The following is a 25,028-nucleotide window of genomic DNA, read 5'->3' as shown; positions in this document are numbered from 1 at the left end:
CCCCCGGGGCCCCCCTCTTTCTATTTCTCCTCCTGGCGATTGTTTGGCGGCGTCCAGGGGATGTGGGACTAGGCTACTGTGTAAAGCGTGGTTATTGTTTGCGACGGCCACGTCTAACTGCAGCATAGATTGCCTTGCATACGAGAGTACGTCTGGATAGGCTTGATGACCTCCGGTCGCACGATGAAACGGGGCTCTCGCCGGGTATTTGCATCACGATGTCGCAGCTGCATCTGCATTTCTGCATTGGAATGTCGAACAGACGGGCGGTAGGATTAGCTCGCATGACATGTGGTTCTTCGTTGTTCACGATCTACCGCGTTTCAATTCCTTGGTTGGCCGCATGTCTGTTGACCTTGGCTCTGGTGTTCTCGCGGAGAAACGGCTCGACCATCCATGGGCCTCAACGTCATGGCCTGTTCAGACCACTGAGCACGGCAGGGAGAAGACCGGCACTTGCTGGATGATCCGGAGAGTCATCTTGGTGAGTGAGTCTTCCAAGTTGAGGGTTCCGGGCTCAATGGCGCTGGCCAACGCGACCTTTCTTGCCTCGCATTGCCTCGCCAGCGCTCACACTACTCATCTCTCAGCTTTGGACGCTGGTGTTCGATTCGATCTCGCTCATGGTTACTCGAGCACGCTTCAGAGGTTCACTGGGTTACAATTCTTCTCTGCAGCACCATCATCGGACAATTTCGTTCACCGCTCGCCACCTCTCCCAGCTGGTTCGCCGCTCTCGGGTTTCGCACACATCATCGTACCCGCGCGATCAAGGCCTGGTCTTGACGGTTGCTGTGCCGTGTTACACCCCTCCCGCATTCTACTCTTCTCGTTTGATCCTATTTCTAGGCAGCTTTCCCAGATATCGTGCTTTTTCCTTGTCCCACTCAGCGCCCATCGTGCCTCCGGTTGGGTGACGAACCTCGTCGCCTCCTTCCACCGCCGTTCCAACTGTCGTGGATGTTTCGACACACAAATCTATCCCAAACCACAGTATCCCTCTCCGTGTCACGGAAGCATGAGATAGTGGACGGAAAGAAGTAGCGGAGAAGCGGTCTTCCATCTGACTGCTGTGACTTGTGCAAGCGTCGCCAATCGCCAAGCCTCGTGCCGAGCTGCCCGTCATCTGCTCACCGTGTTCAATCCAACACCGACACACCTAGCAGCGGCAGGTCATCCAGCCACGGACTTATCCATCAGCAATTGGCTTATTTGCATGATCATCCGGGTCACGGCTCTAGAATCACCTTTGCTTCAGTGGTTCCCAGTCTAATGTCCTCTTTCTTTCATGCCGTGTCTCAGCCGTTTGGTGGTGTTCCGTTCCTCTACTGGAGGTGTAGCCGCCCCCTGATTTGTTACGCTGCTTTAGAACTTCTTTCAGACGAAACGGCGAAGTCGAGCACGAGATAAGAGTTTGGGCAACAGATCAAGATTCCATGATACCGTTGGGTGAGGGGAAATGCTGCGCGGACGTTCAGAGCCCCTTTTCCGCGAAAAGGGGGCTCTTCTTTGTCGCCGGGGAGTGAGTATGACCACAAAAACCCGGCCGTCCCGAAGAGATAGCAGTCTATTTGTGTGACTTGCTCGGCGGCTATGTCGTCCGCTACCGGGCCTCCGGTTCATGGACGCGTACTGGGCGGCGTAAGGATGGTTGGACAATCCGGTCCTGCCGGGTCCCGCACCGTTCCGGATGGTCTCTCGTCGGTCTGACCTCCCTCAGCCACTGCCCAACCACTCCCAGGACAAGAAGAGCGTTCTCGATGGTACAGGCTACGGCAAAGCTCGAATACGAAAATACAACACCTGATGGGGCCTTGTGTGAAACGTGCTATATTCCTTTCCCCCTCGGCTTTTACTCCTTTTCGCGGCACAGCACGCAACAGAGGGACGCATAACCGGGTGTGATGGCCCGATTAGGTGTGACTGTTTTCCATCGCGTGCCAGATTCTCGTGCGAGCCGACAATAAAAACACGATAACGCCCGTTGATCGTTCGGGACCATGTCATTCATCATTGTCGGCGAGCTTCCCCCCCCCCCCCCCCCCGCCGGTCTTGAATATCCACGCGCCCGCGCGCGGGGTTACAATGATACATGCCAGCCTGGACCCATAGCACAGAGCATCCGGCAACCTGCTCATATGATTGCGTCTCTTGTGTGCCTTTTGACTCTGAAGTGATGGTGTCGTAGCTCAAAATCGACCACAGGGGAAGTAAGAGGGGAAGAAGGCTTTGGAAGCCCGGAGGGAGAACAGAGATAAGAGAAAAAAATCGGAACGAGGTTAAAAGGGCAGGAGGAAGGAGCGGGAAAAAAAAAAACGGAAAAGCAAAGGAAAGAGAAGAGCAAAGCGCAGAATCAGCAAGGAGCGACCGCTCTATTAACTTGCAACAAACTCCCATATCATAATAATTCCAAGCAGATAGGTCCCCGAGAAACCCTCCCTCCCATCAGAGCTTCGCCTTTAGACCGCCCCTACGCTTAAAGTACTCCCTGATCCCCTCCCTCGCGACGCCCACCACACCCGCATCCTCGACGGTTGACGGCACGTTCACCGGCCTGTCCACGTCCCCGTGAAGGACGGCATTCTCGATCAGCTCCCGGAGCACCCTCCGCAGAGTTTTGCCCGAGCGCGTCTTGGGGATCATGCCGCGCCCGACCACCATGCCGCCGAGCGTGGCGATGGCGCCGACCTGGGAGCGGACGAGGCTCTGAATCTCGCCGTACAGCTTCTCCTCCTCCTCTGGGCGCAAGGGGGAGGTGGCGGAGGTGGTGACGAAGGCGAATGGTAGATGGCCTTTGAGGGCGTCTGGAATGCCGACCACGCAGGCTTCGGTCACCAGCGGGTGGGAGCTGATTGCTTGCTCGAGGGCGCCTGAGCTGAGGCGATGGGCGGCTACGTTGATTATGTCGTCTGTGTTTGTGGGGTGAAGGGCCGGGGGGGGGGGGGGGGAATGGTCAGTTCGAGGAACGGCTCGATGCGGTGCATGGTAAGTTGAAGGGGATGAGGGGGAACCTTACCTGACCGCCCCATGATGTGGATATAGCCATTCTCGTCGATCAACCCTGCGTCGCCCGTGTCGAGCCATTTCCCGTCAAACCGCTTCAGGTAGCCCTTGTAAAACCGCTCCTCGTCTTTCCAGAGCGTGCGAAAAGCAGTGGGGGCGAGCGGGAGGGCGAGAACAATGTTGCCCATCTTGCCGCGCTCGACTTCGATGCCTTGGTCATCGACAACCCTGTTTGGAGTCAGGACGACGAAACATGGCGATGGTTGGGACCTCAGAGGCAGTCGTCAGGGGAAGGCATACCTCACATCGAATCCCGGCATCGCCTTGCCTGCACTCCCCGGCCTGATTTCCAAAGGCCTCTGCTTCTCCTTCATCCCAGTCTTCCTATTCCTGCCCGCATGAGGCGCGAGGGCAATGCCGGAGATTGGCGAACCTGACTCGGATGACCACCAGTTATCTATCACCTGGGCGCCCTCAGCCGCGTATTTCTTGAGGAGGGACTGGTACATGGTGATGATGGCCGGCTCGGATCGCTCACCGGCGACGAACAAGGCCTTGAGGCTCCTGAGTCCGCCACGTTCGCCGATTCGGGTGAAGTGGGCGTTGTCCGGGTCGTCTTTGCGGATTGCGCGGAGGGCGGTTGGCGCCGTGAACATGGTGTTGATTTTGTACTCGTCGACCAGACGCCAAAAGGCAGATGCGTCAGGAGTGCCGACGGGCTTGCCTTCGTAGAGGACGCTGGCAGCGCCGGTAAGAAGGGGGCCGTAGAGGGTGTAGCTGTGGGAGACAACCCAGCCAATATCGCTGAAGCAACCCATCTAACCATCTCAGTAACGTGTCTAAAGGGGGGAGATGTGAGAAGCATCCGGCTACCTACCACATCGCCCGGGCCATGGATGCCAAAAAGATAAGAGATGGTCAGGTGGAGGCCGACAGCGTGGCCGCCAGTCTCTCTTACCACACCTTTTGGCAGGCCGGTTGTGCCGCTGGTGTAAATGATGTAGATGGGGTCCGAGGATCTGACGGGCACACACTCGGCCCTCTGGTTACGGGCACGGGCGCTCTTGACCAGGTGCTGCCACTTCCTCTCGCCTTGCAACTTGCGGGTAGGGCGCCAGAGGAGTTGTTCACGTTGCCTGTTTATCATGGTCAGACACTGCATTGAAAAGGGGGAGGTCGAAGGACCTAGGCCACTTGCCAGATAATGGTCTTTGGCGGTTTCCACGAAGAGATGCGGACGGCCTCGTCGATGAAGTTGCGGTAGGGGATAGGCGGCTTTTTACCATCGATGCCACACGAGGCCGTGAGGATGGCAACGGGCCGCGAGGCCTCGATGCGCTGGGCTAGTGCGTTCGCGGCAAACCCGCCGAAGACGACGGCATGCACAGCACCCAGGCGGTTGATTGCGAGGATGCCGATCAGAGCGGCGGGGATCATGGGCACTGCGACGTATTATACATCAGTTTCAGGGCCGCGCAGGGCATGGGCGGATCGATGGCGAGGAAGCTCGGCTCCGTACTATAGACAAGCACGACGTCCCCCTTCTTCACGCCTTCCTCCCTCAGCACGCCAGCGAAGACCTCAACCTCGTCAAGGAGCTGCGCGTACGTGATGCGCTGCTTGGTGTTTGTGACGGGGCTGTCGTAGAGAATGGCCGGGGCGTCGCCGTGACCGGCCAGCACGTGGCGGTCAAGGCAGTTGTAGCATGTCGATATCTCTCCATCTGGAAACCACTCCCAGTGGGCGTGCTTGTTGCCCGACTTAAGGGTCTTGGTGGTGCGGGCGAGGACGGCCGAGGGTTTCTTGTGCCAGTGCAGCTGCTCGGCCTGGTGTGCCCAGAAGCCCTCGGGATCAGTGAGGGAATGGCGCTGGACCTGGTCTTGCGGGTGATCCATGGTTGCGCCCGTCTAGCTAGGTACCGCGACGGTAAGGGTTAGGCGGTCAAGGGGGAGCTTGATCTCATCAGTAGAAGGGAGGGAGGTGGGAAAAAGAATGTCTGAGACATGAATTGGCAGTGATCATATTCAAGGTATCTATAAAGCGTTGTGGCTGCTCTCAGTCGCCAGTGAACCAGCCACCGATCACCCGCGTGGGAAACGTAATCCTCGGCTTCTTCTGGTTGCAGCCGGCCCTCCCCTCATTCCATTGCCCCGATTCTGTTTGGGGTTCGGCCTGGGGTTGTTCTCGGCCTCTGGGGTCCGGGGGATCGGCGCTGAGATATGGAGGCGATTGGCCAACTGCACGCGCCCACTTTAGTTAACGCTCTTTGGCGCGGCAACACACTCCCACCGAAGTCAAGACCGCCAACTTCAATGCCCCGAGCTTGCTTGTCTGCCTTGTTCTGTTGCTTGATGAATAGGACTGGGTAGGGGACGGGAAGCGAGAGGAAGTTGGCAAATTGATGGTGAGTGCACAAGTGGAAGTGGAGGAGGTGCTGCTGCTCCGAGTGTAAGCATTGAGGTGGGCGGCACTTTCCCAAATTTGTCTTAAAAGTAGCCGAACGATGGGTTGAGTGCGCGGCCAGTTGCCATGTTTTGGCTCGTGGCACCCCCACGCATCTTGCAGAAAATGTAGGTATGTAATCCGTACTGTACATACAATGCCCATGTAGTATGCAGTGGTACATCTTTGCTTACTAGGTTGGCTCAGACGAGGCAGCAGACCTCAATTGACCATTCAAATCCGCCAGTTCTCTGCGATAAGTGCTTGACGGACAGCATACCCTCGGTGTAGCGAAGAGGGCCCAGAGCAACATCGCCCCAAGACACAATCTCGCTTCCCACACTGATATTCATACCCGGCCCTCTGGTGGCATCGAGACGCCAAAGGTTGCCCAAGGGCCGGCTGCTCCCAAAACAGCGTGCTGAAGGTGTTTCTAGTGGCAGCCATGCCCTGAAACACATGAGGCATGGATTATCGAACCAAACGCCTCCCATCTCACCATGACAGGCCAGACCCACAAACGGCGGGACGCGGCAGAGCATCAGCAACACTCAGAAAGCGATTGGAAACCAAACATTAAAGCATGTTCACAAAGGAAAGCAGACGTCGATGTACATCGAGAGCGAGTCCCGACAAAAAGCAGAGGCGAAATGTGTCGGTATTTGCCAGACGGAGAACAACATTTCGGTAAAGCATCCACCATAAGGGAAGCCGCAAGGAGAACGAGGCCTTTGCCGAGTCGAACTGACGGGGAACAACGACGCAAGATCCCCGAATTCAACTCTCCCACGGCCCCTTCCCTTCGGAGGAGCAGAACGATACAGGCACTCCTCAGCGTCTGCCCAACGCGGAGTGAGAGGAGTCCTCCAGATCCAGCACAACACCCAACACATTCCACAATCCACAATCCACCACTGCACTCCCCCCTCCCTACCAAAACCAACCCCACATCTCGACGTCCCTCATCATCCCCGAACCTTTGCTCCATCATGGAAGTGTCTGGGAACCCAGCTTCCATTCCGGCGCAATGGCATCAACAACCAACCTCCTCTCTTGCACCATGCGTCTCTGTGCCGCCTCCCACCCTAAAAAAAAGACTTAGAGCACGAAAGCAGCGAGACCCAGGAGACCAGCGAGGGCGCCGCCCGAGAGGACAGTGGTGCGGCCGGCACCGGCGGTGATGGGCGGCGAGCCGCTGCCGGTCGTGGCGGGCGGGTTGGCGGGGGTGTTGACGGGAGGGTTGGCGGGCAGCGTGATGGTGCCAGCGGGGGTCTGGACCGAGGTGGCCGACGCCGTGGTGGCGGTGCCGTTGGTGTAAGAGGGGCTTTTCACAAAGTCCAAGGGTTAGCTTCGCTGTTGGTGGAAAGTCGGGGGGCAGGCGAGTGAGGAGCGTTGCATGGGCTTGGGAAGGGAAAGGGGGAAGAGCGCGCATACCAGTTGTGGCAGACAACCGACGAGATCGTGGTCACGGGCTTCTTGATGGTGCAGGGGCAGTCCGTGATGGTCAGGGTAGTGGCCTGCGAAATGAACAGGTTAGTGATCGATGCCTCGAGAAATGAGGTGTGGGCAGCGGGTCGGCGGCGGTTCCTGAAGTGTGAAGCTTTGTCCCCCTAGTTTGAGGCATGACAACGCCCTCTTCTTCCTTCCGCCGCCGGCTCCCGCTGCCGCATCGCAAGCGGAGCATACCTCGGTGACGGTGTAGGTGACGGAGCCGTAGGCGATCTCGGTGGGGCCCGGGCAGAAGGTGGTGACGGCGGTGACGACCTCGGTGGTGTACGAGACGGTGCCGTTGCCGGCAACCGCGGCCATGGCGCCAGAGGCGAGGGCGAGAACGGCGGCGGTAAGCTTCATCTTGTCGGCTTTTTGGTCGGGTTATTAGATTATTGTACTCGACGAGTATTCCCGTTTGCTCGAGGTGTGACGTAGAGACTGGCAAGCACGAAGGCTTGTTGTGCGTTCTTTCAAACGAATGAAATTGACTAAAAAGTCAGGGTTGGCTAAGGAGCGTGTGGGTGAGGAAAGGAAGAGGAGGAAGCGGATGCAAGGATGCGCGAGCGGATGTGGTGTTTTTTAAGAACTCGTCGAGCGCCGCGAGCAACACCCTGGGGGGTGCCTGGGCAATGTCTCACAAGGGCACCGCTGCCGGCCCTGGCCCTGACGATGCTTCCATTTGAAAATGACCAAATCAGGACTGCGGCAGGGATGGATAAAAAGGAGGAAGTGGGCCTTAGCTACCATTGGCAGTCTAGAGGCAGCCAACGGGAGGCCCTGTTCACCGCGCCTAGCGTAGTGTACGAGCGATAATTTCCTGGGCTTTCCGAGCTTGCAGGGATCACGGGGGATCTAGAAGACGACCTTGTGCGCTCCGCCATTTGATGTCTGTCCGGCAATCGCTTGCACTTGTTCTTCAAAAGACTCGATAGTTAGTCGTTTGCTCCTTTTTCTGTTGGCAATCTCTATGGTGCAGCCCATTACGCGAAGAGAATTGAGACTGGGCAGCCGGGACGGGAACTTACTCGGGCACAGTCGCAGGGGCACTAGGTTCCTGACGAATGGGGATGACTGCAGCGCAGGGCAACCTGGCGGTGGAGGAGCGCGTACCTGCATCTGGGTGGGCTGCTGGGGCCGACGGTTGGATCGCTCCGCATCCGCACTAATTAGTGTAGCGCGTGTGTGCCAAGGTAGTAACGTTATATCCAAGGTAATCCGGACGCAACGCAGGAGTGCAGAACCAAGGTTCGAGCCGGACTTGGCCCAATTTCCTCGATTGTCCCGACTCTCTAGATGTTTGCTTCTCAATAACTACTCAAGACACAATAGCGGATGGACACGCTTATCCTGCGTAGTACCCAGGAGAGCGACCAGACCCTTTCCCCATGCAATACATACATACTTCGGTATCACCGTCTTGTGTGTAGGGATCATTTGTATCATACGGCTAAAGTTTTGCTGGTTGTGTGAGGCCGAGATGAGGGGACAGCTCTCCGGAGATAACAATGCGACGGCAGGAGATGCCGAGGAAGCTAACATTAACGAAGACCCCTATCCATTCTCGTATCGATCTTGGTTCATCTCCCGTGCCAACCACCCAATACGCAGTAGTGTAGTTCCCCCAGGTTAGTTCCTTCTTTCCACCATTGTCTTCATCTCACTGTTTCAAGGGATTCGAGACCTACAGCAAGTGCGTCTTGATAGCAAGATCTGACATTCCTCGGCCAAGTCGATGCCTGTGCGTGCCGCCCCAGAAATTGAAGATGATAACCTCCCCTATTCTTGCCGAAGTGCGCTTGATTTGTCTTTCCTTCATCACCTAGTGTTAGGTAGGTGGTGTAGATACTTGCTTGCACCATGCCCTTCAGCATCTTGAAGGGCTTTGTCTGCTGAAAACGCGTCTCTCCGTGTCAGAGTAGTTCCTCCCTATATTTATATCATCTCATGGCCCGCTTGCGCCCTCGAACGTTACACCCCGGACAGGATCACCTGCTTCCCAAGATCCAGGCCCGCCGATCACCCAGCAAGATCGGGGCCCGTCACAATTCGGAGAGGTGACTTTTCAGATTCAGCATCTCGAGCCCTTCCGCATGCCAGAGTCACAATTCCGGGAGCTTGGAAATACTATTTCTCACCCGTAACAAACCGGACTGACTGGTGGTAACGGAAGGCAGGATGGACCACCTTTTGCGTGCTTAGTCAGTTCCCAAGTTGCAGGCTGCGGGGTCGAAACAGCCCCAATTCTAGCTGTACATTCCGTGTGTGCCGTGCAGCCCGTTTTCGCATAACTATTGGGAAAGTAAATCTCTTGGTTGATTCTAGTTCAGCATAGTCCACTTGCCGGATGACGGTCCGCAGTGTCCCGAAGGCCAGCGCCGCCTTGCATCTGCCGAGTTCGAGTCCCGAGTCCGAGACCGACAGAGGCCGGATGTACCGGAAAGAGTGGGGTCCAACTTGCGGATGGAGGACGCCATCAAGCGGCGGGTTGGTTTGTTCCGCTCGGCACCTACTGAGCCACGCGGTTCGCAATTGAAAACCACGGGTTTGAGACCGAGTGCTGTGTGAAGCTGTCATCGAGTTGCGCTTCGGGGAATATAGGTCGCTGGGAACCCCGCGATTCCTTCATTTTTTTTGATCGTTCAGTCCCAGCAACGAACGAGAGAGACCCTTGAGCGATTCCGTGTGGTCCAAGCAATACACTCACGACAATAACCACTGCCTACCTTGAAAAAAAAAAAAAAAAAAAAAAACAACAAACGGCATCAGAAAATGGCTGGCTCAGTCATGAAGGCAGTCGGTGCGTTCTTGCTTTTCTTGTTAACCCTCTTACCCACAACTGCCACCGCTTTGACGAAACAACTCTCGTTCTAACAAGGTCAGACGTCAAAAACGGCACCGGCCCGGCCTCGGCCCTCTTCATCAATCCCTCCACTCCGACGCCGCAGCCCGGTCCCGGCCAAGCTCTCGTCAGGGTCCGCGCCTTCGGCCTCAACCGTATGGACCTGCTCCAGCGCGAAGGGCGCTACCCCCTTCCCCCGCATGCCCCCAAGACCCTGGGGGTCGAATTCAGCGGCACCATCGAGTCTCTCGGCCCGGGCGCAGACGCCTCCTCGCCGTCGTCATCGTCGTCGAGATTCAAACCAGGCGATGCCGTCTTCGGCCTGGCTTACGGGGGCGCCTATGCCGAGTACATCGCCGTGTCGACCAAGATGCTCCTGCGCAAGCCCGACCACTTGACCTTCGAGCAGGCTGCAGGCATCCCCGAGACGTGGATCACGGCCATCCAGGCGCTGCACTTTGTCTTGCAGGCGCAGCCAGGCCAGAGCGTGCTTTGGCACGCCGGTGCCTCCGGTGTCTCCATCGCCGGCATCCAGCTGTCCCGGCTCGCCGGCGCGAGCGAGATCTACGCCACGGCCGGCTCGGCCGAGAAGTGCGCCTTCGTGGAGAAGGAGCTGGGTGCCGCGCTGGCCGTCAACTACAAGGAGGCGAACTGGGTTGAGGAGATTCTGAAGCGGACCGGGGGGGTAGGGGTGGATCTGGTGGTGGACTTTGTCGGCGGCGACTACTTTGAGAAGAATCTCGACGTCATCGCGAGGGATGGGCGGATCTGCATGCTGGGGCTAATGGGAGGGGCGATTGCGGAGAAGGTCAATATTGGAAAGTTGCTGTACAAGCGGGCACGGGTCGAGGGGAGTACCCTGCGGAGCAGAGATGAGCAGTACCAGGGGAGGCTGAGGGACAAGCTGGAGGAGTACCTGCCCAAGTTCGAGAGCGGGGAGCTCAAGGTGTTGATCGACACCGTCTTGCCGTGGGAGGAGATCGCCAAGGCCCACGAGCTGCTGGAGGCTAACAAAACCATGGGCAAGATCATCTGCACCATCCCCTGAGGGAGAGCTCCAGCCCCCGAGTCATGAGATATGAAGAGAGCAGCAGGGCAGCATCGTAATAACCGCATCACCCGCCTGCCGATCCCTTGAACCAATATCAAATCAAACCCTTGTAACCGGAACGCCTATGGTACCAGCTTGCTTAATGCTCGTTGATCCATTTCAGCATCTGCTCAAACGCAGTTGCCTGCGCCATCTTGATGTTTGGGTCGTCATAGTCCCCCACGACCGCGAAGCCTAGAGATTCCCCCATTAGCACGGGTTCCTGCTCCCACACTCGGCTCCCCGGGCCCCGGGGGGGGGGGGGGGGTTGTTTGGCAGGTTTGCACTCACCATGCGGCACACCGGGATAGACCTGCACCTCGTGCTCGACCCCATTCTCAGTCATGTACTTCTCCCCAGCGATCCTCACCTCGTCCGGGAACACGGGATCATCCTCGACGCAGACCACGCTCAAGGGCGCCTTGAGTCCGACAAAGTCCTGCTTCGACACCAGCGTCGCGTGCGCCAGCGCACCCGCCTTGATCTGCGGCGGCACCGTCGATGGCCGGTTCGCCTCCTCGTCATCCCCGCGGCGCTGCCCCTGCCGCCTGGCCGGCCGTTCCGCGGCCAGCAGCAGGACGTACCTCGCCCCGAAGCAGTACCCCACCGCGTACACCCCGCCCCCGTGAGACACGGCGTCCGCGAACTCGTCCCTCGCCCCCTCGAGCACCTTTTCCAGGATGGGCATCACCTTCTCTTCCGTGTGCCGCGCCAACCACATGTCGATCAGGAAGCTCTTGGCCGTCTCGAGCGCCTTGATCTTGAACACGTCGAGCAGCGACGATGACGATGACGACGAAGACTGGGCCGCCGTTGTATTGACACCGGCTAAATCGGCCGCGGTCAGGCTGCTGTTGGGCGCCGGGTCGCCCGCGAACAGGTCCGGCATCACCACCACGTACCCCTCGCTCGCAAAGCGGTCCGCCTGGATCTGGTTGTTGACACTGTGCAGGCCAGTTCCGCCTGTTAAAAGGAGGAGGAGCCGAGACGGGGTGTGCGGGTAGTCGGCTGGTTTGGAGATGTAGACCTGGTCCAGGAGTCGTGTGTTAGTGCACCGGCAGCTTGACATTGGGGCCCCCGGGGGGGACTCACATCGACGTCGTTCAATTTGGTCAATTCGCCTGTGGAAGCCTGGCCCTCGGGGAGTGGCCGGTCGGATGTGCAATGCTCAGTCATGGCTGGGTGTGCAGGAGCATCTGCCAAGGCGGGAGAGTCGCTGGGAGACGGGGTGTCGGTCTCCTGCGCATCGCTTTCGGGGCCCCGAGTGGCCAGCTCGGAGTTGGTCATGGCGAAACTCTGTTTGGTATAGCAGATGCAGCGAGTCAAGTGGCTTGGGGATTGAACTGAGAAATAGCAATTTTCGCGGTGCAGTGCTGGGTGAATTGGGGACAGCGAAGTCCTGGCCTTGAAACACAGTAACAACTTGGGCCGACTGTGTGTAGATATGTGTACTGTACGGATTAACTACCTGAAGCTCTACGGGGTTGGCATCGGATGATCTCGACTAACGTACATCGAAGACCCCGCAGTATACGGGGGTTAGGGTTAAGTTCCTGCCATGGCCTGCTACAGTGCTGCTGAGAGGTTCAGCTTACGCAGTAGAGTCCGAAGTGAAGAGGCAGAAACCACCAATTCATGATGCCCAGACAAGACCTTAACTTGATCGTTCGATCATGGCCCGCGGCCAGCTCAAACTGAAACCCTAGTCCTGTTTGTAGGTACGGATTACCTACTGACGGTGTTATACTCGCCTTATGGGTGGGACGGCCATGAGCGTAGTGAACAGGTGGTGTAGTCAAGCAACCCGCAGGCAGTTCGATGGGGAACCCAGAGAATGGTGGATGCACCCACGTGCATGAGACCCTGCGTCGAGTTTGACGAGTAGTCACTGTTCGACTCGTCACCGCGCATTGGAGTTGTTGTGGTGGAGCAAGTTCGGGTGGAGCGTGCCCTGAAACGCGGCCCGTCGCGTCGCGCCTAATTAACGCGTCAACGCGTCTTTAAGCTAAAGTCGCTCTCCCCAATTCGCGATTAAGCACCCGCTTCCCACCTTCCACAGGTCCGGTACTTGTAGGAGTCCTTCCCACAATCTTGCAATCCCATTACAATTGAGAAACCTCAACCCACTTGTACCTTCTAACACATCGCCAATTCTGCAAACAGCAAGCACGATGCCTGGTGTGCTTACACGCAACACGCCGGTTCCGCGTGGCCACTCAGACTCGTCCACGCCTGCCACGGGCACCACGAAGTGCAACAAGCTCTCCAAGGCGCAAGCCGCCGGGAAACAATCACAGACAAGCGCGCCCTTTACCCCGCGTAGCTCCAACATCGAGATTGTCCTTCCGTCAAGGAAGAGGAAGGTTCAAGACGCGGCCGAATGCACATCGAAGAAGATCCGCTTCGAGCCCGAAACATCCATCGCGCCTGCTACTCCCGTGTCGAGAAAGCGAAAGGGCGCCAGGTTCGCAGAGCCGGATGCTGCTGCTGCTCCCAGCACACCCAATTGCGCGGCACCAACCCCTTCATCTAGCCGCAAGCGCCGTTTTGAGTCCGACGAGACCAGCCAAGCCGAGGAGCTGCTCGAGCGACTCAACCTTCAATCCTCCCCCGTCAGCAAGCGAAGCAAGACCACCGTCCACCGCCGGGCTCCGCAGAATGACTTCGACCTGCCCAACGAGCTGCTTGATCTCCTAGATCTTCACGCGGCCTTCCTCAAGACACTCAACATGCAATACGCGCACAACGACACAACCTCGCCCATCGACCTGCGCACCCTCTATACGAGTGTGACGCGCGCCTGGGGGAAGCGCCATGTGATGCTCGACGACATTCAGCGGTGCGTCGGTGTTCTCTCATGGACACCGACGAAAACCATGGGCGCCCAGCCCACCGCCCCCTTCTACCTCACCGACTACGGCCGCGACAAGATCTGCATCGAGTTCCACCCCTCGGCCGAGCCCGGCCCGCTGCGCGAGCCCAAGCTGAAGATGGATTTTGAGGCCAACCTGCGTACCCTCTGGCTCAGCCGCAGCAACAACATCCCCCCGACCATCTTCATCGGCACGCTCCCTAAGGCACCCCTCCACCCGAAAAACGCCAGCATGAACCCGCTCCTCGCGGCCTCCGCCAAGACCCAAACGACCCTTGACGCCTTCAAGCAGAGCATTGCCGAGAAGAAGCAGCAAGACGAAGCTGCCAAGAAGCAAGCAGCCGCCGCCGCCGCGGCGAACGGCCCCTCGGGCGGATCGCTGCTCGACCGCATCCGCCTCAAGGAGACCCTCGCCTCCCAGTCGCCGCAGAACGAGCCCACGGCGGCGGATCTCCAGCGCCGACGCGCGCTGCAGCGCGCTGCGGACGTTGCTGCCGTCATCGGCATGCTCTGCAAGGCCACGGTCGCGACCGGGTCCGGCCAAGCCCGCGTGTCGTTCTCCATGGCGGCACTGATGGTGCGGCTGAAGGATTCGGTGCGCACACCCGTCTCCCAGGAGGACGGCATGCTGTGCGTGCGGCTGCTGGCGGCCGAGGTGGCACCGCACTGGTTGAAGATCGTCAAGATCGGCGGGAGGGAGAATGTCGTCTGTACGATGGGCATGCAACCTACCAAGGCGGAAGTGGAGGATCGAGTGAAGGCTTTGTTGGGGTAGGTTCGATGGGTTGAACGGGTGTTGCTGGATCCTGCTTCTGTTATACTTGTGTTGGGCTGAATGGTGTTTGTCGTGTTTGGGGGATGTCTCTATGGGTTACCCGAGTTCAGGATCATTGTTGGGGTGCTTGTTTTTCGGTGGCGTTCATGGATGGGCATAGACAGGCGTCATGGCATGGTGAAGTTGGTTGGGTTAGCATGCTTGTTCGCTCTCCACTCCTGTCCAGCAGGAAGAGACATGATGACGGGAGACACATGATTACACGAAAACAAAAGCTCTATTCTGCCTCGTCCAGGCGCGTCTATCCGCTCCCCGTCACTGAACCCGTGCTGTGCAACGCCCGCATCAAGAAGCAAAAAGCCCAGTCCTCGCTAAATTGATCCCATTCATGCCAACACTCTTTGTGCTTCCCGGCCGTCATCCGTCATATAGGAGCAGCATGTTCAGTTGCTGCTGTGTTTCCCCGCAAAGGCTGGGTGTCCATCGACGACACAGTAGTTCGCCAATTGATTCCCTCAACCTTTGCAAACACTGGTTTGGGGGTGGGAGCCCCAAACCGGAGAGCAGAGAAAGGGTAAAGAAAAGACGCCCTGGCGTGGCTTATTTCTTCTCCTTCTTTTCGAACTTGGGCTTGCCAATGTCGCTACCGCGTAGCTTGACATTGAGCACCCGCTCCATGGCGGCGAGCACCTTCTGGTCGGGGGCGGCGTCGCCACGCTCAAAGCTGGCGACGATTGTGGGCGTCGTGTTGCACTTGGTCGCCAGCTCCTTCTGCGTCAGACCCTTGTTGCCGTTGGGATGCTGGTACTCGTTCCGCGCCTTCTGGATCGCCTTGCCCACTACGGTGCCCACCGTCTTGGGCTTGACGACGTCATCGGCCCGGTCGACCATTGTGAGGCGTTGGCCTTCTACGGCGGGGCGGGCGGCCTGGGACAGAAAAGCAACAGGGGTTAGTGCTCAACGAACATTTGCGCCTGCGTTGGGGATTTTCTGATGACGCAAGGGGAAGATTTTCCGAGATGGGGGCGATGCCGAAAGAGAGAAAGACATACAGCGTTGCCTGTGCTATACTTCTTCTCCGTTACGATGGGTGCGCCGGCGCGCTTAGCAGCGTTCAGGGCAGATTGGCTGCGGACAACCGTCTCGCGAGGAGCGCCGCCACCGCTGCGGACGTTCCTGCCAATCTTGACAACATCGGTATCCCACGCAGACATCTTGACCGTTTTTGTGATGGGTATGTTGCTGTTGATGGATTCGGAGTCTGTGTGTGTTTTGGTTGTCGTAAACAGATAAGCTCGTCGGATCGGGAGTGTCGGTGAGTTGCGGAAGAGGACTTCGTGAGTTACAAAGAAACAGCAAGGAAAAGATCCAAGTTTGCTGTTTGCTTCGGCGATATATATGATGCACGGGCAGCGGCGGGAGAAAAAAAATTGGGACGGCGAGTCCGATGGTTGGATTTTGCTCGAAGGCGTTGAAGTTGGTTTCGGGTTAGTCAGTTGTCACGGTGCGAGAAGGCTAGGGCGGGGATTTAAGCGGGTGGGCTCCCCCGTCTTCGGAAGCTGATGGGCGGCCGTCGAAGTTGGGCGGTGACTCGAGCGGCGAAGACCCTTGGTGCCACATCAGGGCTGTGGAGACGGCGAGGCGCAATCCCGATGCTGTGGACTGGCCCTGACAGCCGGCGATGATTGGCCCGAGGCGGCGGGAGCTGAACGAGACGAGAGCGAGGCGAGAGCGCAACTTCCTTAACTTACCCAAGGCACGGAGAACTACGGCATTACTCAGCGCTTTTGCGTAGTTTAGGTAGTTGCCTGGCAAGGAGAACTATCCGGAGTCGCCCACCTTTGGTGACATATCGTGAGAGCAAGTCCAGTTCGGGACGAAATGCTTCACTACTCAAACCTTCCCGCATCACAGTGTGCACTGTAACATATTGACAGCATTGCCGGTTAATCAGGTTCTGAAAGTTCCCCAAAATATGTCATTCGGAATATCTATAGACTCGTGCAAACACTATTCCATCCACGCAATGCTCAATGCTCGATTCTCAATGCTCGATTCTCAATGCTCGATTCTCAATGCTCGATTCTCAATGCTCGATTCTCAATGCCCGTCGATCACAAGCCATGGTCTCCCCCGGTGCAGCCGCCTTAGCGGCCCTGTTCACGACCGTCTGTTCTGTTCTTTTACCTACGACCGCTTCAGGTCGGCTGGTCTTGTTGTTGGCCCCCAAACACAGCGATCTGTTTGTTGGATTCCCCGGCCATGGCCTCCTTTGGAAGGCGTTGCAGGCGGCCCTCGGCACATCAATTCTTGTCCTCCTCTTCCTCTGGTCTCTTAGGGCAACTCGTGGGACATTCGAGCCATCTTGTTGCCCTGGGTCTGAAAAGGTCTCTTTCTATCCATGCCGGACGACCCATTCGCGACTATTCCCAAAGCAGCACTCGTTCTCATACTCGTACTTGTTGGTCGGCATCCCGGTGAGCTTCGAGGGGAATGCGGGGGGCATGGTCTCGGTTCGGGCCAAAGCCAGGCCGGCCCTTTTGTCCTGGTTCCCGATAGGCTTTTTTGGGGGCTGGTTCACCGTTGATGCGGGCGATTACTTGGAGCGTGGCAAGTCCGAGTTGAGTCTGCGGGAGAAGCTGGACAGATACCTTCTAAATCAGGTCAGTTTCCTTCATGGCTCAATTAGGAGAGTTGTCGATACTGACTTAGCTAGGGGGTCTGTCCGAAAACTTACCCGTATGCATACTTGATTACTGCCGCCCGCTTCTTGGGCTACCACTTCAATCCCGTCTCGTTTTGGTACCTATACGATGCCGGAAAGCGCCTGGCAGCCATGATCCTGGAAGTCAACAACACGTTTGATGAGAGGCGCATGTATTTCCTGACTGAGGACAGCTTCTCGGAGAGCCAGAGCGACGGATTCTCGACTTTTAGCTGCGAGGGACAGCAGAGCAAGCGCCCCTCTCCGAGAATTTCATGCGAACGCACTTTCAGGCAGGCATGGCCGAAGGACTTCCACGTCTCAACTTTCAACTCCCGCAAGGGCTCGTACACTCTCACAGCATCCGACCCCCTAGCCAGCGTCGGCGTGCAAGGCATAGCGGCTCCGATCAGCATCACCATCACTCTTCTCTCGTCCAAAGGCGATCCCAAGATGGTGGCCACCCTATCCTCCGCTGATGACCGACTCGAACCCTCCACCATGACTAGCAGGCAAAAGGCCTGCTTCCTGGCCTCTTGGTGGCACGTCGGCTTCCTCACCTACCCACGCATCTTGAAGCAAGCTGCCACCCTCTTCTTCCGCCACAGACTGCGCGTGTGGTTCCGGCCGGAACCGCTGAAAGGCACTCTCAGCCGGCGGGCGACCGCGACGGAGCGGCAGCTGGAGGCCGTCTTTCGGCGATATCTGCAGCATCTGGTTGAGCAGTCACAAGTGGCCTTGGAAGTGAAGTACATCGCAGCAGCTGGGATATTGTCGGACAACGATGTCCGTGTGTTCACCTCGCCGGCTGCGCGAGGGAAGAGAGCGGAGAAGGGAGGGACCGGTTCGATCGCCGTCACCGAAGAACTCGAGCTCGCGGTGCTAACGCCCGCTTTCTACACCCGCTTCGTCCGGTACCAACGAGATGGTCTCAATGCCTTTTCGCGTGAGCTGAACGAGGCACGCACAATTTGGTTGTCTCGTCCGGAGCTACTTCGGGGCCTGTTCGCATCTCAAAAGAAGGAGAGCAAACCATGTTCAACCAATACCGCTCCTTCATGCTCGGTCGGGTTGTTGCCGGCCGGGTTCTGGGAGCTTGTCTGTTTCAAGGTGATAGCATATCTGAGGTCCGGAAATGTCGTTGGGTTGTCCGAGTTGGATGAATATGTTATGCAGCACGACTCGGAGAGGGAGCGGGAGAGGTATGGGAGGTGCGTGCTTCAGGTAATGCTGGCGGACCGAATCGCGCTTCGGAGCGTGGCTGGGCTGAAAGTGCTAGAATTTGTAGTGCTGGTGTACTTGACTTGGTGGTTGTTGGGAATTGTCCTTGGGTAGTGCGTGAAGGTAAGCCTCCACTAGGTTGGGCAATGGATACTGCGTCTCTTGGTAGCAACAACTCTCGATAGTCTTGTATGCAAGGCCCCTCGGTTTGTCCAAGCCAATTTGTAAATGAGGTCATGCATGGTCTCAACGATCATGTCCGCCATGGGGTCGGGCACCAAGCGCCACTGTTGGTTCTGCGAACCTCAGGCCATGTCCGGGTCAATTCCAAATGATGAGACCAAATGGTCACGCAGGATAGTAGAACGGGGACCAGGAAGCTGACGGAGATCGTGAGAATTTGGGACTCGGACTCGCGGCCGCTCTCCGATAGGATTCGGAAAGTGTTCGGAGTTTTAAAGATAAAAAACTCCCCCGCATATTCCTTCCAAATATGTCGAAAGCATGACAGCTGATGTTCTTACAGGATGCAGCCTGATGCGCCAGGCATCGCCGCATCAGGGCAATTCCAAATACTCGACAAAGTTGACGCATACGAGGCAGGTCTTGGTGGGGCTATTGACAAATAAGCTGCCCCGCGGCGGGGCCGTTGCCTCCCGCCCCAGACTCGAAAATGCAGGCTTTGTGCAACCATTGCAGCTTAGCTTCTGTCGTCTCATAGGCTGCCGGTCCTGGCTTGATCTTCCCGAGAATGCACTGTGCCGACGGTGTTGCAGTTAAGGGGAATACAATGTAAAAGGACCTGAGGAGCGGAAACAAAGAAGTCATACGCTAGTCCCCGCTAACCAGCTCCCCGCAGTCTGGTTAGCGCGGGGCATCTTGTATGTACATACGGTGCTACCTCAAGATACCAGTACTTACTGTCGCGCATGTCGCGCAGTTCTGATAAGACTTGTGGAGCTCTGAGACATCGACTCGAGCATTCGGGGTTGTCGTCCACCGAACACCAGGTCAAGGTAGCTGGGTCAGGAACCGTGTTTGAGCGACCATTTGTAGACGGGAGTATGTATGTACTCCAGGATGGAGCAGGCCGAAGTGGACGGCTAGCATGACATTCCAAATCACTTCCACGCGCTACGTAATCTGACTAGACAACAAGCTAGCTACTTCAGGAGAGCGAGCTCAGTGAGCTCGTGTCGCTCCGAGAACTTCGGAGGTACTTGCGGAGATTGTGTCCTGAGTACACGTACAGTACCTGCCTCCTGCGTGGCTGGCAGAACTAGCAGGCACAGATCTCCCACCCCACCGCAAGCTTCTCCCCAACCTTTCGATGATCTCAAGTATTTAACAGCTTGGTCTCGACCTTCCCCCTCCCTCCATCTTCCCAGACATCTCGATCAGTCCAACATCTTCGCGAACTCTGCCTTCCAACGGTTCTTGGTCCATCCAAGATACCCACGCGTTAACCGATTCGACTCGACATCATAGACCAAACCCGAAGATGCCTCTCACCGGTCACTGTCTCTGCAAGGCGGTCACCTACTCGGCCGACGTGGATGCCCCTCTTCTCACCGGCTACGACCACTGCGACGACTGCCAGCGCCAATCGGGCTCGACCTACTGTGCGTTCTATCCCCTTTCCCCCCCCCAAAAAAAAAAAAAACCCAACCCAACAACCCCCACCCCCGGCGTTCTTCACACCCCTCTTCTTCCTTCCATGACCGATACTGCGTCAGAGACAAAAACGAGCCCAGAACTAATGCTATGTTGCACAAAAACAGCTCTCGTTGTCGTGGTTCCCAAGGACAAGCTCGAAGTCAAGGGCCCCCTCAAGAAGTGGGAGGGCAAGGGCAGCTCTGGCAAGTCAGTATGGCGCTGGTTCTGCCAGGAGTGCGGCTCGCCCATCGCCCACGACCCCGACGCCGCCCCCGAGATCATTGCTCTCAAGGGTGGTACCCTGGACACCGAGATCAAGAAGACCCTGAAGCCGGTATGTCTCTCTTCCCCGTCGACGGAGGGTTCGCGATATGTTTGGTTGGCGGTGCAGTGGCTAATCAAGGATTGGTAACAGACCCAAGAAATCTGGGCCGTCGGCAAGCTGCCGTTCTGCCAGGAGAAGCTGGAGAAGGTCGCCGAGTACATGCCGTGAGGTAATGATTCCAAAGAGGGTTCCGGCATTGGAAAGGATTGTACGGTGACGTCTTATAATTTGGGGCGGGAGAATGACTATGAGCATCTGATGACTGTGCTTAGGGTGTTATGACTGGGCAGAGGTTTTGTTTGAGGCCGTAAATCGCTGGATGTTATGGCGAGAAGAGAACAAATCCACAGATCTGGGCTGTAGGTTAATTCCAGTGGCCGTGTATTGTCCCTACGCATTGTCTTGCTTTACCCAAATTTTAAGTGCTGCATGTTCCATGCCGCTCTCTCAGAAGTCACTGCGACACTTGGAGTGACGACACGTGTGGCTGTCATTACGGTCTCCTGAATTCGCTCATATCACCAACATCGCACCCTCATCCTCTTCGGCAATAACACACCGGTTTCACGTCGTGACATAGACAGCCATGGCTGAAGAATGAAGTGATCAAGCCATATGTGATGAAAACAACACAACAACACCGGCCCAAAAAGCTTGCAAGGTTTCATAAGGGAACTATATCCCCTCGAACTTGACCTTGCACTGCCGCTTCCTCCCAAACCCCCGTGTGAGGATTCTGGGACAGGGACCCCGATAACCGTGACAAAAGACGGCACCGAGAACGGCAACGATAGTTGCATCACTCGAAATGGAGACCAAGGTTGCCGGACGATCAGGGGTCGATAGCCGAGCGGATAACGGAGGCAAAAAGCAGAAAGATGGAGATTGAAAAGGTAGATAGGCTGGACTTAGTCACGCCCGCCATTGTCCGTACAGGTCTGGTTATTGTTGGTGTCCGGGTGTGTAGACCCAGCAGTGGCAGTCGCCCCTTCGCCGTGCTGAATGTTGTAACGACGAATCTCTCATCCAAACATGAGGTTAGTCAGCGAAAAGCCAGGACATCAACAGCCGGCAGAATCTCCTCACTCGTCGCCTCAACCGTATAGGGCCGCTTCTGACTTCGTCGCACCGTCAACGGTGGCTTCGGAAGGAGGCAGAGAACGACACGTCCTGTTGATGGTAGCAACCCGGTCGTTGAGTCGTCCGGTTCGTCCGGTGTGTTATGAGCCGCACAAGATGCAGGCAGCCGGCCAAGCCGAACTGGAACTGAGATAGCAGCTCTGCGACCCAGGCTGGGGGGTTCAACACGGCGGTTGCATGAGCGTCCCCCAGGATATTGGCCGGTGTTCTTGTCGATCCAAGAGCATGTCTTCGGATTGAACTCGCCATTTATGAAAATACGAGACTTAACGGTCCCTCTCCTCGTAAGCACGCTAGGCTTGTTCCGTTGCCCGCACATCTCTCGCTCCAGAGACGCACCAGCCGGAGTAATCTCTCTGGCTGCTGTCGAGCCTGGATTAGTCATGACCATGCCAACTTGGAGTGACGACAGCGCTCCGGATCATCTAAGCCTGATAAGAGAAGAGCACTTAGGTCCACCTCGAGGGATGTGTGGAAGTCTACCCAGGGTCTTGAATTCAATATCTCAGCAGAAATTCAGCCTGAAAATAATTGATCCGAGATTATGGCCGTTCAGTAGGTGATGTTGGTTGATACAGCGACATCGAGCTGTCGAGTTCACCCATTCCGTACCCGCCCGATGCACTTGCATCCATCGAACTTGGAAGTCGGCCGGGGGTATGTGTAAGTTGAAATGCTAATGAGATTGGCGTGCGACTGCGGCAGCGTGAGCCGCGGCACTGGGGGATGTTTCAAAAAGCCATGGCACGCAAGGGGATACCTGAAACAGAGTCATCGTTGGTGATGATGCCGACGGGTGATGATCGATTGCAGGGACCGCATTCACTAGCAAGCCTGCGTTCCTTCATTGCATCCATCGTTCACATAATTCACTTTCGGTCCCCTGCAGACGGATTTGGCGCCGCGAAACCGGGCCCTTCGGATTCGATTGATTTCCAGGTTTGCAGCGGTTTGGAAGTAAGCAGGCGCAAAGGAGGATTTTGATGGTGGGCGGAGACGCCCCAACAATCATCGGTTGGCTGGTTGCATCGCCCTCGCACCCAGGCGCCAATGGACCGTCGTAGCAACAGCAACAGTATGCGGATGTAGCCAAACACAAGATGATACCATTTCAGTGAGTTGGTCTTGTCGGAGTGTATCCCCAGATCGCGCGGCTGGCCCTGGAACCGACTCTCGGCTGAAGCGCCGCGGGACTGGGCAGGGAACCCAGCGAGAGAGTTTTAATGATTATTACTTGGGGGATATCTGGCTGGCTGTGGTTCGTCGAATCGGTCGGGCGTTCCAGGAGTGATGTGTCCATACGGCGCAAGACTCCATCCAGCAGGTGATTCGGAATTCCATTTAGTTATTGCCCAAAACGGTTTGGCACTGGGGGCTGCGCCGGTTGTGATGTGCGGGAAAACCCCAACGCCGGGAAGGCGCAGTTGATGACGGCCACCGAAGACGAACCACCACATTCTGTCATTTCGTCCGTCTTCGTTGCCGCCCTCAAATTGCTGCCTAGGGGTGGGAGTGTCGAGGTTATCATCAGGCACTTAAGTTCCAGAGTCGTTCTCACATTCAAGACCTAATCCTGGCCCCTGCATCACAACCTGACCGACTTGGCTGCGTGCAGGGCTGCCCTTCTCGTGTCATGTATGGAGTACAGTACGGAGTACGCAGTTTGTCCATCTGACTAGTGTACGGAGAAGGGGGCAAAATGAGGGAAAAGCAGGGCGCGCCCTGAACCGACCGATCCAGTCCCGAGCTCGGCACTTCGACATTGTGTCGAACCCTCCACAAACGAGGAAAAGCCTGGCAAGCGGACGGACGGACCACCAATGTTGAAAATCGCACTTGAAATGGGTAATTTAGGAGACAAGCAGGCCCCGACGCTGGACGCGCTGCCATTGGCGCGAGAGTTCAGCTGAAGGTACCGCGGTACTTCGGGTTGGGGTTATGCGTGTAATACCCAAAAAAAAAAGTAAAGACGAGACTCCCTTGTTGGAGACTCCGCGCAGTGTCCCCCTCGGTTCCTGCGAACAAGTCGACCGCCGGGACCTGATTCTTTGGCAGCATGAAGGCAAAACAGGTGACGCCCGCCGCCTCACCATGGCTGCGAGGGCTCCAAACTTTTCCAGACCCGTCCATGATCCTCCTTTTCCACCATTTCCCAACTTAACCGAATGCCCACCACGTCCGCATCACCACTTTCATCACCGACCGCAGGGAACCAACCCGTGCCCGCTGTCGCCGAACGCGAAATAAAAGTGCGACGCCAAAAGTCGATACGGCAGATTCTCACCCCAAGCTGATTGTGTGCGCCCCTTGCACGCCCAGCCAGTGGATCGCCCATCTTCCGAGCCATCCACGCCTGGGCAAAAGCATCATTACCGTGACAAAGCTATTTTTCCCTCTACATTCCTGAACCATCCTCCTTAAACGTCGTCGTCGTTCCTCACCCAGCCACCAACACAACATCGCCGCCCACCGCATCAACGACATTTCTTTTAATTTTCAAAATTAGTCGCCATGGCCCCCTCCAGCAAGAACGCCGCGGCGGCGGCCAAGGACCGACGCAAATCGAGCAACACGGCCGGCCCAACAGTCACGGGTGCAGCAGCATCCCCGAGCTCCTCCTACCTCGTCACCCTCAAGGTGCCGCCACAGCGGCTGCGGGCCATCGTCGACCCGGACTTTGTCGAGGAAGACACGCCGGCCAAGCAGTCACCGGCTGCAGCGGCTACTTCTGGCACCGAGAACGCATCAGACTCGACTCCCAACTCGCCTCCGGCAGGCACCCCTGCATCCCAGTCTGCCGTCATGGGACCGCCATCCGAAGGCCCCAAGAAGAAAGGGGTCAAGAGGAGTGCGACTGCCGCCGCAAATGGCAGTGGCGAGGCCAAAGTCAGAGGGAAACCAGGCCCCAAGAAGAAGCAGAGACTGTACGTGTTGTCTCGGGCGTTAGTGGCCATGGCACTGCGCTTCCCCTCTTTCAACACCATCCCGTCCCCGTTCACGTTTCGTACATGACGCTGACCCTGGGCAACAGTGAGGACGGAACCATCGAAGGCGGCCGAGGCTCCCTGGCAGCACATAAACTCGGTCCCAAAGCCAACCAAGGCGCCATCAACGCAGGCCTCCGAGCGCTGGACCGGTCCGGCAAGCCGTGCCGGAAGTGGAGCAGAGGTGGCTTTACCATCAAGACCTTCACGGGCGTCGTATGGGAGATCCCGCGGTGGACGGCGCCGCCTAAGGCCCGGCCCGAGGAATCTGCCGACAGCTCGACCCCTGCGTCCGACAGCAGCAACAAGGAGAACAAGGAGGACAACAGCCAAGTCAAGAGCGAGGCAAGCAACAATGGCGGGGACGTGGAGATGCAGGACACCCCGAGCTTTGCTGCCGACAACTCGCCGGCCCCGGTCCCGGTTGCCGCTGTTTGAGCGGTTTCATCTCTTGCACTTTGTTTCTCCGCTGCTATGTCAGGGTTC

The 25,028-nt window shown here is 57.1% G+C and overlaps 9 protein-coding genes across 9 annotated transcripts; 5 read left to right on the top strand and 4 right to left on the bottom strand.

The window, feature by feature from the left end:
* Positions 1–2,372: 2,372 nt before the first annotated feature.
* Positions 2,373–5,278, bottom strand: P884DRAFT_227127 (uncharacterized protein). The gene is made up of 6 exons (XM_069439675.1): positions 4,523–5,278; positions 4,202–4,445; positions 3,881–4,139; positions 3,304–3,821; positions 3,017–3,231; positions 2,373–2,909 (listed from the first exon to the last, which is right to left on the bottom strand). The coding sequence occupies exons 1-6, from the start codon at positions 4,896–4,898 to the stop codon at positions 2,446–2,448; spliced, it is 2,076 nt and encodes a 691-aa protein (XP_069295963.1). The 5' UTR covers positions 4,899–5,278; the 3' UTR covers positions 2,373–2,445.
* A 1,265-nt stretch (positions 5,279–6,543) lies between these two features.
* P884DRAFT_271098 (uncharacterized protein) lies at positions 6,544–7,296 on the bottom strand (the record flags this gene model as incomplete). Its single annotated transcript, XM_069442408.1, has 3 exons — positions 6,544–6,769; positions 6,880–6,962; positions 7,132–7,296. The coding sequence occupies 3 exons, from the start codon at positions 7,294–7,296 to the stop codon at positions 6,544–6,546; spliced, it is 474 nt and encodes a 157-aa protein (XP_069295962.1).
* A 2,526-nt stretch (positions 7,297–9,822) lies between these two features.
* Positions 9,823–10,884, top strand: P884DRAFT_261686 (uncharacterized protein). The gene has a single exon (XM_069441583.1). The coding sequence runs from the start codon at positions 9,933–9,935 to the stop codon at positions 10,821–10,823; it is 891 nt and encodes a 296-aa protein (XP_069295961.1). The 5' UTR covers positions 9,823–9,932; the 3' UTR covers positions 10,824–10,884.
* Positions 10,885–12,202, bottom strand: P884DRAFT_246668 (Alpha/Beta hydrolase protein). The gene is made up of 3 exons (XM_069440472.1): positions 11,958–12,202; positions 11,157–11,892; positions 10,885–11,060 (listed from the first exon to the last, which is right to left on the bottom strand). Exons 1-3 carry the CDS (start codon positions 12,150–12,152, stop codon positions 10,966–10,968), a joined length of 1,026 nt encoding a protein of 341 aa, XP_069295960.1. The 5' UTR covers positions 12,153–12,202; the 3' UTR covers positions 10,885–10,965.
* Positions 12,203–12,940: 738 nt separating this feature from the next.
* P884DRAFT_261683 (uncharacterized protein) lies at positions 12,941–14,765 on the top strand. The gene has a single exon (XM_069441582.1). The coding sequence runs from the start codon at positions 13,037–13,039 to the stop codon at positions 14,510–14,512; it is 1,476 nt and encodes a 491-aa protein (XP_069295959.1). The 5' UTR covers positions 12,941–13,036; the 3' UTR covers positions 14,513–14,765.
* Positions 14,766–15,118: 353 nt separating this feature from the next.
* P884DRAFT_168395 (multi protein bridging factor 1-domain-containing protein) lies at positions 15,119–15,726 on the bottom strand (the record flags this gene model as incomplete). The annotated part of the gene is made up of 2 exons (XM_069437292.1): positions 15,119–15,439; positions 15,565–15,726. Coding segments are annotated over 2 exons (483 nt in total), but the record flags the coding sequence as incomplete, so codon positions are not given.
* Positions 15,727–16,541: 815 nt separating this feature from the next.
* Positions 16,542–18,854, top strand: P884DRAFT_261681 (uncharacterized protein). The gene is made up of 2 exons (XM_069441581.1): positions 16,542–17,166; positions 17,250–18,854. The coding sequence occupies exons 1-2, from the start codon at positions 16,546–16,548 to the stop codon at positions 18,549–18,551; spliced, it is 1,923 nt and encodes a 640-aa protein (XP_069295957.1). The 5' UTR covers positions 16,542–16,545; the 3' UTR covers positions 18,552–18,854.
* A 699-nt stretch (positions 18,855–19,553) lies between these two features.
* P884DRAFT_261680 (Mss4-like protein) lies at positions 19,554–20,808 on the top strand. Its single transcript, XM_069441580.1, has 3 exons — positions 19,554–20,059; positions 20,219–20,427; positions 20,509–20,808. The coding sequence occupies exons 1-3, from the start codon at positions 19,939–19,941 to the stop codon at positions 20,584–20,586; spliced, it is 408 nt and encodes a 135-aa protein (XP_069295956.1). The 5' UTR covers positions 19,554–19,938; the 3' UTR covers positions 20,587–20,808.
* Positions 20,809–24,069: 3,261 nt separating this feature from the next.
* Positions 24,070–24,980, top strand: P884DRAFT_301184 (INO80 complex, subunit Ies4; the record flags this gene model as incomplete). Its single annotated transcript, XM_069444836.1, has 2 exons — positions 24,070–24,482; positions 24,590–24,980. The coding sequence occupies 2 exons, from the start codon at positions 24,070–24,072 to the stop codon at positions 24,978–24,980; spliced, it is 804 nt and encodes a 267-aa protein (XP_069295955.1).
* Positions 24,981–25,028: the final 48 nt, after the last annotated feature.

This window comes from Thermothelomyces heterothallicus (assembly GCF_042370625.1).
Source record: "Thermothelomyces heterothallicus CBS 202.75 unplaced genomic scaffold P884_scaffold_18, whole genome shotgun sequence".
NCBI lineage: Eukaryota > Fungi > Ascomycota > Sordariomycetes > Sordariales > Chaetomiaceae > Thermothelomyces > Thermothelomyces heterothallicus.
Note: the sequence above shows the minus strand (reverse complement) of the source record. Positions and strands in the feature narration are given on the sequence as shown.